Source organism: Elephas maximus, chromosome 22 (assembly GCF_024166365.1).
Source record: "Elephas maximus indicus isolate mEleMax1 chromosome 22, mEleMax1 primary haplotype, whole genome shotgun sequence".
Taxonomy (NCBI): domain Eukaryota; kingdom Metazoa; phylum Chordata; class Mammalia; order Proboscidea; family Elephantidae; genus Elephas; species Elephas maximus.
The window spans coordinates 11136884-11149172 of record NC_064840.1 but is presented as its reverse complement, the minus strand read 5'-3'; the positions used below and the strand labels follow the sequence as shown (position 1 = coordinate 11149172).

Sequence of the window (12289 nt, the reverse complement as noted above, 5' to 3'; positions counted from 1 at the left end):
AGTCGATTCCGACTCATAGCGACCCTATAGGACAGAGTAGAACTGCCCCATAGAGTTTCCAAGGAGCGCCTGGCAGATTCGAACTGCTGATGCTTTGGTTAGCAGCTGTAGCACTTAACCATTACGCCGCCAGGGTTTCCGGACAAAGGGAATGAACAGACAATTCCTAGAAAGACAAACATGAAAGCCTCTACAGCAAAAGATTCTTGAAGGCACAGATTCAAACAGTCATATGCCTGGAGGAAGGGGTCTCACACATGTCCTTACCTGGCGGTACCAGTGCTTCACCAGCAGGATCAGGTTCTTCAGTTTGGCTGGGCGAATGTTCACGAAGTCCCTCTGCAGCTCTGCAAAGCAGGCGGCATGCTCGCCCCCCTGGCAGCCACTGTTGAGGAGGGCAGAATAGACCTGGGGCTTGGGTTTCATACCAGGGCTCAGCTGACCTGTGGATATAGAGGGCAGTGTTGGCACTGAGCCCAGCTTGGCGCACTGGAAGAGACTGGGGGGAATTTGGAAAGGAGAATCCAACAATGTAGTGGAGTCGGGGCTTGGTGGACTGTGCCTCAGTTTCCCCCGAGCAGCTCAGGAGACAAGGAGGAAGAGTTGTGCTCCAGACTAGAAAGGAGTCTCCCCTCCCAAATAGCTAAGCAGCCGCTAGTGGGCGGGGCCTGAGGAAGACCAGTCGTGTGGTTAAACAGGGAGGATGCCTTCAGCTGAGTCACAAGTACAATTCACTCCTCCCTGAAACTCCCTCCAGTAACCCGTTGTCAAGTCAGCTCTGACTCCTAGCAACCCCATGTGTGTCAGAGTAGAACTGTGCTCCACGGGGTTTTCGGTGGCTGATTTTTTGGAAGTAGATCACCAGGCCTTTTTTCCGTGGTGCTTCTGGGTAGACTTGAACCTCCAACCTTTCGATTACTCCCTCAGGCAATACTAAAACACCACTATCACCAAACCAAACTCATCACTGCTGAGTCGATTGTAACTCATAGCAACCCTACAGGACAGAGTAGAACTGCCCCATAGGGTTTCCAAGGCTGTAAATCTTTATGGAAGGAGACTGCCACATCTTTCTCCTGTGGAGCAGCCGGAGGGTTCGAAGCTCCGGCCTTTTGGTTAGCAGCTGGGTGCTTTAACCACTGCACCACCAGGGCTCCTAAACATCACTGTACACACCTTTAATTAATTGGCCACACACTCCCTGGTGCCATCGGCGGTGGAAACAGCAGAAATAGTGAAAGAGAAAATGAGGCAAGGGGTCCTGATTCCTTAGCAGCGATTGCTGGTATTTCTTGAGCATTTCCTGTGTGCTGGCGCTGTGCTGAAAGCTTTACATGAATCCCCCTCATTGCATCCCCATCACAATCATGTAAGAAAGTAAAACTCTTCATTCACCCCATTCTATAGTGAGCCACAGAGAAATTCAGTGCTTTGCCCGAGATTACATAACTGGCAAACAACAGAAGCAGGATTCGAACTCAGGGCCATCTGACCTTACAGCATGTGTGCCTTTTCCTCCACTTCTCATGGGCATGGCTTGGGGAAAGTAAACAGTCTCCATAATTCCCTACATCTCTGCCCCCACTTTCTTTTTTTTATTTTCTTTTTATTGTGCTTTAAGTGGAAGTTTACAAATCAAGTCAGTCTCTCATACAAAAACTTATATAAAAAAACTTATATATACCTTGCTATATACTCCTAATTGCTCTCCCCCTAATGAGACAGCACATTCCTTCCCTCCACTCTCTCTTTTCGTGTCCACTTGGCCAGCTGCTGACCCCCTCTGCCCTCTCATCTCCCCTCCAGACAGGAGATGCCAACATAGTCTCATGTGTCTACTTGATCCAAGAAGCTCCTTCTTCACCAGTATCATCTTCTATCCCATTGTCCAGCCAAATCCCTGTCTGAAGAGTTGGCTTTAGGAATGGTTCCTGTCTTGGGCTAACAGAATGTCTGGGGATTATGACTTCTGGGGTCCTTCTAGTCTCAGTCAGACCATTAAGTCCGGTCTTTTCACGAGAATTTGGGGTCTGCATCCCACTGCTCTCCTGCTCCCTCGGGTACTCTGTTGTGTTCCCTGTCAGGGCAGTCATCGGTTGTAGGGAGCACCATCTAGTTCTTCAGGTCTCAGGCTGATGTAGTCTCTGGTTTATGTGGCCCCTTCTGTCTCTTGGGCTCATAATTACCTTGTGTCTTTGGTTTCTTCATTCTTCTTTGCTCTAGGGGCGTTGAGCCCAATTGATGCATCTTAGATGGCTGCTTGCTAGCGTTTAAGACCCCAGATGCCACTGTCCAAAGTGGGATGCAGAATCTTTTCTTAATAGATTTTATTATGCCAATTGACTTAGATGTCCCCTGAAACCATGGTCCCCAAACCCCTGCCCCTGCTATGCTGGCCTTCAAAGCATTCAGTTTATTCAGGAAACTTCTTTGCTTTTGGTTTAATCCAGTTGTGCTGACCTCTCCTGTATTGTGTGTTGTCTTTTCCTTCACCCAAAATAGTTCTTACGTACTATCTAATTAGTGAATGCCCCTCTCCCTCCCTCCCTCCCTCCCTCCCCTTTCTCGTAACCATCAAAGAACAGTTTCTTCCCTGTTTAAACTATTTCTTGAGTTCTTTTAATAGTGGTCTTATATAATATTTGCCCTTTTGCAACTGACTAATTTCACTCGGCATAATGCCTTCCAGATTCTTCCATGTTATGAAATGTTTCACAGATTCATCACTGTTCTTTATCGATGTATAGTATTCCATTGCGTATAAGTGTTCCAGTCTCTCACAACCTCTCCAACATTTATTATTTCGTGTTTTTTGGATTAATGCCAGCCTTGTTGGCATGAGATGGAATCTCACTGCAGTTTTGATTTCCATTTCTCTAATGGCTAATGATCGTGAGCATTTCCTCATGCATCTGTTAGCTACCTGAACGTCTTCTTTAGTGAAGTGCCTGTTCATATCTTTTGCCCATTTTTTCACTGGATTGTCTTTTCGTAGTTGAGTTTTTGCAGCATCATGTAGATTTTAGAGATCAGGCGCTGATCGGAAATGCCATAGCTAAAAACCTTCCCCCACTTTCTTACGGTGTGACTTTGGGTGACTTACTGTACATCCCGGTGCCTCAGTTTCCCCACTGGTAAAATGGAAGATAAAACAATACAGACCTCACGGGCTTATTTTGAGAGTAAAGAGATGATGATCCACATCAAGCGCTTGAAATAGTTAAGGATTTAATAAGTCGTAGTTATTAATGGAGTCCCTGGGTGGTGCAGCTGGTTCACGTGCTCAGTTGCTAACCCTAAGATTAGAGGTTCGAGTCCTTTGAAGAAAGGCCTGGCAACCTACTTTGGAAAAATCAGCCATTGAAAACCCCGCGGAGCACAGTTCTACTCTGACACATATGGGGTCACTATGACCCACGTGGAGTTGACTCCATGGCAGCTGGTTTTTTACGACTAATATATGTGCACACAGAGAGTGGGCATACTAGGTGTAGAGGAATGTGGGCTGTGTGCCAGCACGTCATAACCCAGGATAAACTCGAGATAGCTCTCCCCTGGAATACCAGAGTAAATTATAATAATAGAGACAATAGGAATAATAACAGAAATAATAATAGCAAATACTTACATACATAGTCCTTATTACATGCTGAGCCCTGTTCTCAGTTCATTCCGTATATTAACACATTTAATCCTTCCCACAACTGTATAAGGCAGACTATTATTATTCCCATTTTACAGATGAGGGCACTGAGGTACATTTTTATTTTAAATCAAGCATGGGTTTATCATGGAGGGGAATGCAAAAATCAAATTAATGTTTTCAAGATGAAATACAAGATTCTGCAGAATTTTGGCCTCGTCCCCAGACCCCTGCTGCTGGGCACTTGTCCCTTTGCCTCTGCCTCTGGGGTATCTGTGGAAGGTTTGGGCAGACTACTCTAGGCAGTGGCTGAAGGAAATTTTCCCGAGATACTTGGTAGAGGGCCAAGCATCCAAACACCAGGACCACAGATCCAGAAGGAACTACGTTTTCTAGGCCTCTGTCTGGTCCACGCCCAATATGTTTAGTTAAAAAACAGAAGCCCAGAGAGGGGTAGAGGCTTGCCCAGGTCACACAGCTAGTCGGTGGCAGGGCCAGAAATGGAAGCCCTGTTTCACTCCCAAGAATCCCAGGGTGACACTGCCCCTTCCCTCCCCACAACATAGGTGTGGCACCTCTCACCCAGGGCATCAAAAGCGGGCACCAGGCGGACGTCCATCCAGTTTTCAAGGTCCTCAAACACCAGTCGGAACTGCAGCAACCCAGACGTGTCCTGCTCAGGAAACTCCAGGCTCAGGCCAGGGATAGGGTCCATCCGCCAGGATTCCAGCTGTGCCCTCATCTCACTGAGGATTTCTGCACGGCGGGGGGCCTGGTCCTCATAAGTCTTGAAGCAGTTCAGGAAGACGACAAGTTCAGAATCACAGCCGCCCCTCAGAGCCGTGCCCCGGCCAGAGGAGCCTCCCTGTGAAGAGAAAAATCACTCAGGATTCTGCGCTCTCCAGTTCTTGTGCTCGTGCAGCCTGGCAGGCAACTTGGGTGAGGCAAGCGGGCTGGGCGGGGACCGTGGCAGCACAGCTCCAGGCCACTGAAGCTACGCGGGAATGCCGGCCACATCTGAGGTTTAAAAGAAGCAACTTCTCTGTGTGAATCCATGATTTTTAAATGTCATCCGCTAACTTCAACAAAATTAATACTAGGTGAAATAAATTCTGGTTTGCAGAACGCATGTTTGTGACCTTTGCCTGGAATCGGTACAAAACCACGATATGATTCGCTGAATTTCTGAGGCCTTTCTGAGCAGTGTATCTTGCTGCAAAGCTTCCAGCCTGACGATCTGAGAAGGAGGCCCATTTGTCAGAGCCTCACCTTACGCATGTCTGACAGGTGAAATCTCACTTCCAAACACACAAAAACCCTGACATGGTTACAGATATGAGGAGCGAGGCTCAGAGTGGTAAAGTGAACTACCCAGCCAGTAAATGGCAAGGGCCAGGACTCAGGCCTTCAGGAAAACCCTCCCCTCAAACTGGGACTCCTCATTACTCAATGGCTTGCTAGCTCCTTTACCGCTAGGGGTTCGCATTCAAAAAACAAACAAAAAACAAACCCATTGCTATCAAGTCGATTTCCACTCATAGTGACCCTATTTAAGACAGAGTAGAACTGCCCCATAGGGTTTCCAGGGAGCGCCTGGAGGATTTGAACTGCCGACCTTTTGGTCAGCAGCTGAATGCTTAACCACTTCGCCACCAAGGGACTCACATTGGGGCTGCTGAAAAAGGGAGTACAGGGCAGAACACAGAGAAATATTACTAACTGAGCATCTCTTGGGGCCCTGGTGGTATACTGGTTAAGGAAGCATTTGGCTGCTAACCAAAAGGCCAGCAGTTTGAATCCACCAGTCGCTCCTTGGAAGCCTTACGGGGCATTTCTACTCTGTCCTATGGGTTGCTGCGAGTCAGAATCGACTCAACGGCAATGGGTTAATTTTTTGAAATGCGTTTGGGTTTTGAGCATCTCTCATGCGTTAGGGATTTTATAAGGAAACCTGGTGGCGCAATGGTTAAGTGCTCAGCCGCTAACTGAAAGGTTGGTGGTTTGAACCCACGCAGTGACTCCCTTGGAGAAAGACCTGGCAATTTGCTCCCATAAAGATGACACCCTAGAAAACCCTGTGGGGAAGTTCTACTCTGTGTACAGGGTCACTCTTACGTCGGAATGGACTCCATGGCACCCAGCACCAACAACAGGCATTTTACACACAACAAGCTCATTTAAACTTCCAAACAAAGGTAGGAGGAAGGTACTATTACAGCACTCACTTTAGAAAAGAACAGGGAGCTTGTCACTTGCTTAAGACCCCTCACCCAGTAGAAGCAGGGCCAGGATTTGAATCCAGGCAGCCAGGCTCTCAAACCCACATTCTCTTCTGTTCTCTAGATTAATTTACTTAAAGGTGGTTTTTATTGTGAAAGTTTTCAAACGTACACAAATGAAGAGAGTATTTTACAAAAGCCCTTTGCCACATTTGCTCCATAATAAATCCCTGGCTCAACTTCTCTCTTACCAGCTTGGACAACTCACTTCTTCTCTGTGCCTCAGTTTCCCCGTCTGTCAAGTGGGGGTTACTTCGCAGGGCTGTTGTGCACATTAAATGATTAAATGCGAGCATTATATTTTCAGGGCATTTAGAACACTAACACATAGTCAGTGGGTTTTATAAGTGTTTGTTAAAGAAATGAATGAAAAAAGGATAAAGCTGATCAAACCAAACCCCGCAGCCCGTCCATCTTCAGTCTCAGTGTCTTCCGAGGATTGCACCCACTTACAAATGACGACTCTGAGGTCTGCCCCCACCCTACCCTGACCCCAGCAGCCCGGGCGCCTCACCTTGATAATTTTCAGCACCCGCGGCTCCAGGCCGGTGGCTCCGGGGCGCCCCCCGCGCTCTCGTAGGGTGGCGCCCAGGGCGCCCAGGGCGCGCCGCGCCGCCCCCACGAACTCCGCTGGTGGCTGTAGGCTGCGAGCCACCAACCTGTCCAGCGCGGCGGCCGGGGTGCTGTACACGTCCATGGTCGCCCGCAGTATGAGCAGAGGCGGCCCCGCACTGCCGGCTCAGCAGCGCAGGGCTTCCGTAGGCTCAGGCGTGTCCAGTTTCGTTTCCTTGCAGGAGTACTCGCGGTCCTTCTTTCCCGCGCTTTCAGTTTCGTTTCTTTCCAGCGGGTGTAGGCGCTGGCATTCACTTTCTGGTCCCTGTCCCAGTCGCCTCTTCTTGATCTTCCCGCGCTTAGCTCCAATAAACAAGACAAGACCAGACAGAACGCCTTCTAGGGCAGCAGGTCCGCCAAACACGGAGACTGGCACCAAGTCTGGCTGGTGCAAGCGGTTAACGAGCTCCGCTGCTGACCAAAAGTTTGGTGGTTCTACTCCACTCAGAGGCGCCTCAAAAGAAAAGCCTGGAGATCTACTTTCAAAAAATCAACCACTGAAAACCCTAAGGAACACAGGTCTACTCTGACACACATGGGGTCACCATGTGTTGGAGCCCACTCCGCCGCAGCTGGTTTGGTTTTGGGTTTGGTAGTGGTTAAGAGCAAGATCTTTAGAGCGGGAAGGATTGGGAGCGAAGTCCAGACTCTACGGTGGGTGAGTCTGAGCAAGTGCCCAAACCTTTCAAAACCTCAAGTTCCTTAGTTTATTTGTTTTTTTTAATTAATTTTTATTGTGCTTTAATGAAAGTTTACAAATCAAGTCAGTCTCTCGTACAAAAATATATATACACCTTGCTATACACTCCTAAATGCTCTCCCTGTAATGAGACAGCACACTCCTTCCCTCCATTTTCTCACCTCATGTCCACTGGGCAGCTTCTGGCCCCCTCCGCCCTCTCATCTCCTCTCCAGACAGGAGATGCCAACATAGTCTCATGTGTCTCCTTGATCCAAGAAGCTCGTTCTTCACCAGTATCATTTTCCCTTGGTTTATTTTTATGAGAATAATCAAACCCACTTCTGGAGATGCTGGATGGTTAAAGAGAGGATTACATGGCCACTCAGGTGACCATCTGAAAGGAACATGCATGACTCCTTTGTGAGTGCCTATGGAAGTTTGTATATTTTGGAGTCTTATGAAACGCTCTCTCTTGGAACTGAGGACAATGTGGCAATGTGAGTTGGTATACCAAAAAACCAAACCTGCTGCCATGGAGTCAATTCCAACTCATGGCGACCCCACGAACCACTCCATGAGGTCTTCTTGGCTGTAATCCTTATGTACAGGTCTTCTTCTGAGGTGCCACTGGGTGGGTTCGAACCACCAACCTTTAGATTAGTAGCCAAGCACAAACCATTTGTGCCACTGGAAGCCCTACGGGCCAGTTCTACTCTGCCCTACAGGGTTGCTTTGAGTTGGAATTGACTTGATGGCAATGGGTTTGGTTTTGGTTAGGGACCTTGTAAACTGGTAGAGCCCTGGTGATGAAGTGATTAAAGCGGTTGGCTGCTAACTAAAAGGTTGGTGGTTTGAACCCACTGGTGCTCCGAGGGAAAAAGATGTGGCAGTCAGCTTCCATAAAAATTACAGCCTTGGAAGCCCTATGGGGCAGTTTTACTTTGCTCTATAGGGTCGCTATGAGTCGGAATCTATTCAGGGACAAAGAGTGATGCGTACCCTTTAATCCAGTGATACACATTCTAGAGTAGAACTGTCTAATAGAAATATAATGCAAGCTACATATGTAATTTAACATTTTCTCATAAAACCCACTGCCACATTAAAAAAGTACAAAGAAACAGGTGAAATTAATTTTGATTTAACTCAACAGAATGCAAAAAATTGTCATTTCAACATGCAGTCAATATAAAACATTATGTTATCAAGAATTTGACATTCTCTCTTGTACCCGATCTTTGAAACCCAGCATGTGCTTAACCCTTATGACACGTCTCAATTTGGATTAGTCACATTTCAAGTGCTCAGTAGTCACATGTGGCTAGTGGCTCCTGTATTAGTCAGGGCAGGTCTGGTCTAGATTTTTCCCTAGAGAAATAACCAGTGTTGTGGACAGTGATTTATGAACTAGGGGCATTTGTCTCAGGCTTATTTGCAATAGCAAAATGGAAGGATTCTAAACTGTCCACCATGAAAATATTCCTCTTAAATGCCAGCTCTTTGAAGACAGGGATTTTTTTTTTTCTTTGTATTTTGGATGAAGGTTTACAGAACAAACTAGCTTCTCATTAAACAGTTAGTACACACATTGTTTTGTGACATTCATTACCAACCCCGTGACATGTCAACACTCTCCCTTCTTGACCTTGGGCTCCCTATTACCAGCTTTCCTGTCCCCTCCTGCCTTCTCGTCCTTGCCTCTGTGCTGGTGTGCCCCTTTAGTCTCGCTCTGTTTTATGGCTCTGTCTAATCTTTGGCTGAACGGTGTACCTCAGGAATGACTTCATTACTGAGCTAAAATGATGTCTGGGGGCCATACTTTTGGGGTTTCTCCAGTCTCTGTCAGGCCAGTAAGTCTGGTCTTTTTTTTTTTAATTAATTTTTATTGTGCTTTAAAAGTTTACAAATCAACTCAGTCTCTCATACAAAAATTTACATATACCTTGCTGTATACTCCTAATTGCTCTCCCCCTAATGAGATGAGATAGGACAGTCCTTCCCTCCACTCTCTCTCCTCGTGTCCATTTGGCCAGCTTCTGGCCCCTCTGCCCTCTCATCTCCCCTCCAGACAGGAGATGCCAACATAGTCTCATGTGTCTACTTGATCCAAGAGGCTCGTTCTTCACCAGTGTCATTTTCCATCCCATAGACCAGTCCAATCCCTGTCTGAAGAGTTGGCTTTGGGAATGGTTCCTGTCTTGGGCTAACAGAAGATCTGGGGACCATGGCCTCCGCGGTCTTTCTAGTCCCAGTCTGACCATTAAGTCTGGTCTTTTCACGAGAATTTGGGGTCTGCATCCCACTGCTCTCCTGCTCCCTCAGGGGTTCTCTGTTGTGTTCCCTGTCAGGGCAGTCATCGGTTGTGGCCAGGCACCATCTAGTTCTTCTGGTCTCAGGCTGATGTAGTCTCTGGTTTATGCAGCCCTTTCTGTCTCTTGGGCTCATGATTACCTTATGTCTTTGGTGTTTTTCATGCTTCCTTGCTCCAGGTGGGTTGAGACCAATTGATGCATCTTAGATGGCCACCTGCTAGCGTTTAAGACCCCAGACGCCACTGTCCAAAGTGGGATGCAGAATCTTTTCTTAATAGGTTTCACTATGGCAATTGACTTAGATGTCCCCTGAAACCATGGTCCCCAAACCCCTGCCCCTGGTACACTGGCCTTCGAAGCATTCAGTTTATTCAGGAAACTTCTTTGCTTTTGGTTTAGTCCAGTTGTGTTGACCTCTCCTGTATTGTGTGTTGTCTTTCCCTTCACCTGAAATAAAGCTTATCTACTATCTAGTTAGTGAAAACCCCTCTTCCACCCTACCTCCCTCCCTCCCCCTTCTGGTAATCGTCAAAGAATATTTTCTTCTCTGTTTAAACTATTTCTCGAGTTCTTACAATAGTGGTCTCATACAATATTTGTCCTTTTGCAACTGAATAATTTCACTCAGCATAATGTCTTCCAGATTTCTCGGTGTTATGAAATGTTTCGTGGATTCATCATCGTTCTTTATTGATGCATAGTATTCCATTGTGTGAATATACCGTTATTTATTTATCCATTCATCTGTTGATGGGCACCTTGGTTGCTTCCAACTTTTTGCTATTGTACACAGTGCTGCAGTGAACATGGGTGTGCATATATCTGTTCGTGTAAAGGCTCTTATTTCTCTAGGATATATTCCAAGGAGTGGGATTGCTGGATCGTATGGTAGTTCTATGTCTAGCTTTTTTTTTTTTTCTAGCTTTTTAAGAAGCACCAAATCGATTTCCAAAGTGGTTGTACCATCTGACATTCTCACCAGCAGTATAGAAGTGTTAAAATCTCTCTACAGCCTCTCCAACATTTATCATTTTGTGTTTTTTGGATTAATGCCAGCCTTGTTGGAGTGAGATGAAATCTCATTGTAGTTTTGATCTGCATTTCTCTAATGGCTAATGATCGTGAACATTTCCTTATATATCTGTTAGCTACCTGAATGTCTTCTTTAGTGAAGTGTCTAGTCATATCTTTTGCCCATTTTTTAATAGGGTTATTTGTCTTTTTGCAGTTGAGTTTTTGCAGTATCATGTAGATTTTAGAGATCAGGCACTAATCAGAAATGAGATAGCTAAAAACTTTTTCCCTGTCTGTAGGTAATCTTTTTACTCTTTTGGTGAAGTCTTTGGATGAGCATAGGTATTTGATTTTTAGGAGCTCCCAGTTATCTAGTTTTTCTTCTGCATTGTTAGTAATGTTTTGTATAGTGTTATGCCATGTTTTCAGGCTCCTATTTTTTCTTCCATGATGGTTATCATTTTAGATTTTATGTTTAGGTCTTTGAACCATTTTGAGTTCGTTTTTGTGCATGGCATGAGGTACGGGTCTTGTTTTCTTTTTTTGCAGATGGATATCCAGTTATGCCAGCACCATTTGTTAAAAAGACTGTCTTTTCCCCAATTAACTGACTTTGGGCCTTTGTCAAATATCAGCTGCTCATATGTGGATGGATTTATGTCTGGATTGTCAATTCTGTTCCATTGGTCCATGTATCTGTTGTTGTACCAGTACCAGGCTGTTTTGACTACTGTGGCGGTACAATAGGTTATAAAATCAGCTAGAGTGAGGCCTCCCACTTTGTTGTTCTTTTTCAGTAATGCGTCTCTTGCCCTTCCATATGAATTTGGTGATGTTTCTCCATCTCATTAAAAATGTCCTTGGAATTTGGATCGGAATTGCGTTGTATCTATAGATCACTTTTGGTAGAATAGACATTTTTACAATGTTAAGTCTTCCTATCCATGAGCAAGGTATGTTTTTCCACTTACGTAGGTCTCTTTTGGTTTCTTGCAATAGTGTCTTGTAGTTTCCTTTGTATAGGTCTTTTACATCTCTGGTAAGATTTATTCCTAAGTATTTTATCTTCTTGGGGGCTACTGTAAACGGTATTGATCTGGTGATTCCCTCTTTGATGTTCTTTTTGTTGGTGTAGAAGAATCCAACTGATTTTTGTGTGTTTATTTTGTATCCTGATACTCTGCTGAACTCTTCTATTAGTTTCAATGTTTTTTTGTGGATTCTTTAGGGTTTTCTGTGTATAAGATCATGTCGTCTGCAAATAGAGATACTTTTACTTCTTCTTTACCAATCTGGATGCCTTTATTTCTTTATCTAGCCTAATTGCTCTGGCTAGGAAGTCTGGTCTTTTTTGTGAGTTAGAATTTTATTCTACATTTTTCTCCAGCTCTGTCTGGGACCCTCTATTGTGATCCCTGTCAGAGCAGTCAGTGGTGGTAGCCGGGCACCACCTAGTTGTACTGGACTCAGCCTGGTAGAGGCTGTGGTAGTTGTGGTCCATTAGTCCTTTGGACTAATCTTTGCATTGTGTCTTTAGTTTTCTTCATTCTCCCTTGCTCCCTAGGGATGAGACCAGTGGAGTATCTTAGATGGCCCCTCACAGAGTTTTAAGACCCCAGACGCTACTCACCAAAGTAGAATGTAGAACATTTTCTTTGTAAACTGTATTATGCCAATTGAGCTAGATGTTCCCCGAGACCATGGTCCCCACGGCCCTCAGCCTAGCAATTCAGTCCCTCAGGGAGTC

At 45.6% G+C, this 12289-nt stretch overlaps 1 protein-coding gene across 1 annotated transcript in view; it reads right to left on the bottom strand.

Annotated features, from left to right (window-relative positions):
- The window catches only part of OAS3 (2'-5'-oligoadenylate synthetase 3), a 54843-nt gene that overhangs the window by 18846 nt on the left and 23708 nt on the right, over window positions 1–12289 (bottom strand). Inside the window, exons 14-17 of the mRNA XM_049866895.1 lie at window positions 6715–6945; window positions 6437–6660; window positions 4226–4508; window positions 268–443 (exon numbers count right to left, since the gene is read on the bottom strand). Of these exons, the coding sequence (XP_049722852.1) occupies window positions 268–443; window positions 4226–4508; window positions 6437–6660; window positions 6715–6945 (914 nt within the window). The remainder of the gene's footprint in view (window positions 1–267; window positions 444–4225; window positions 4509–6436; window positions 6661–6714; window positions 6946–12289) is intronic.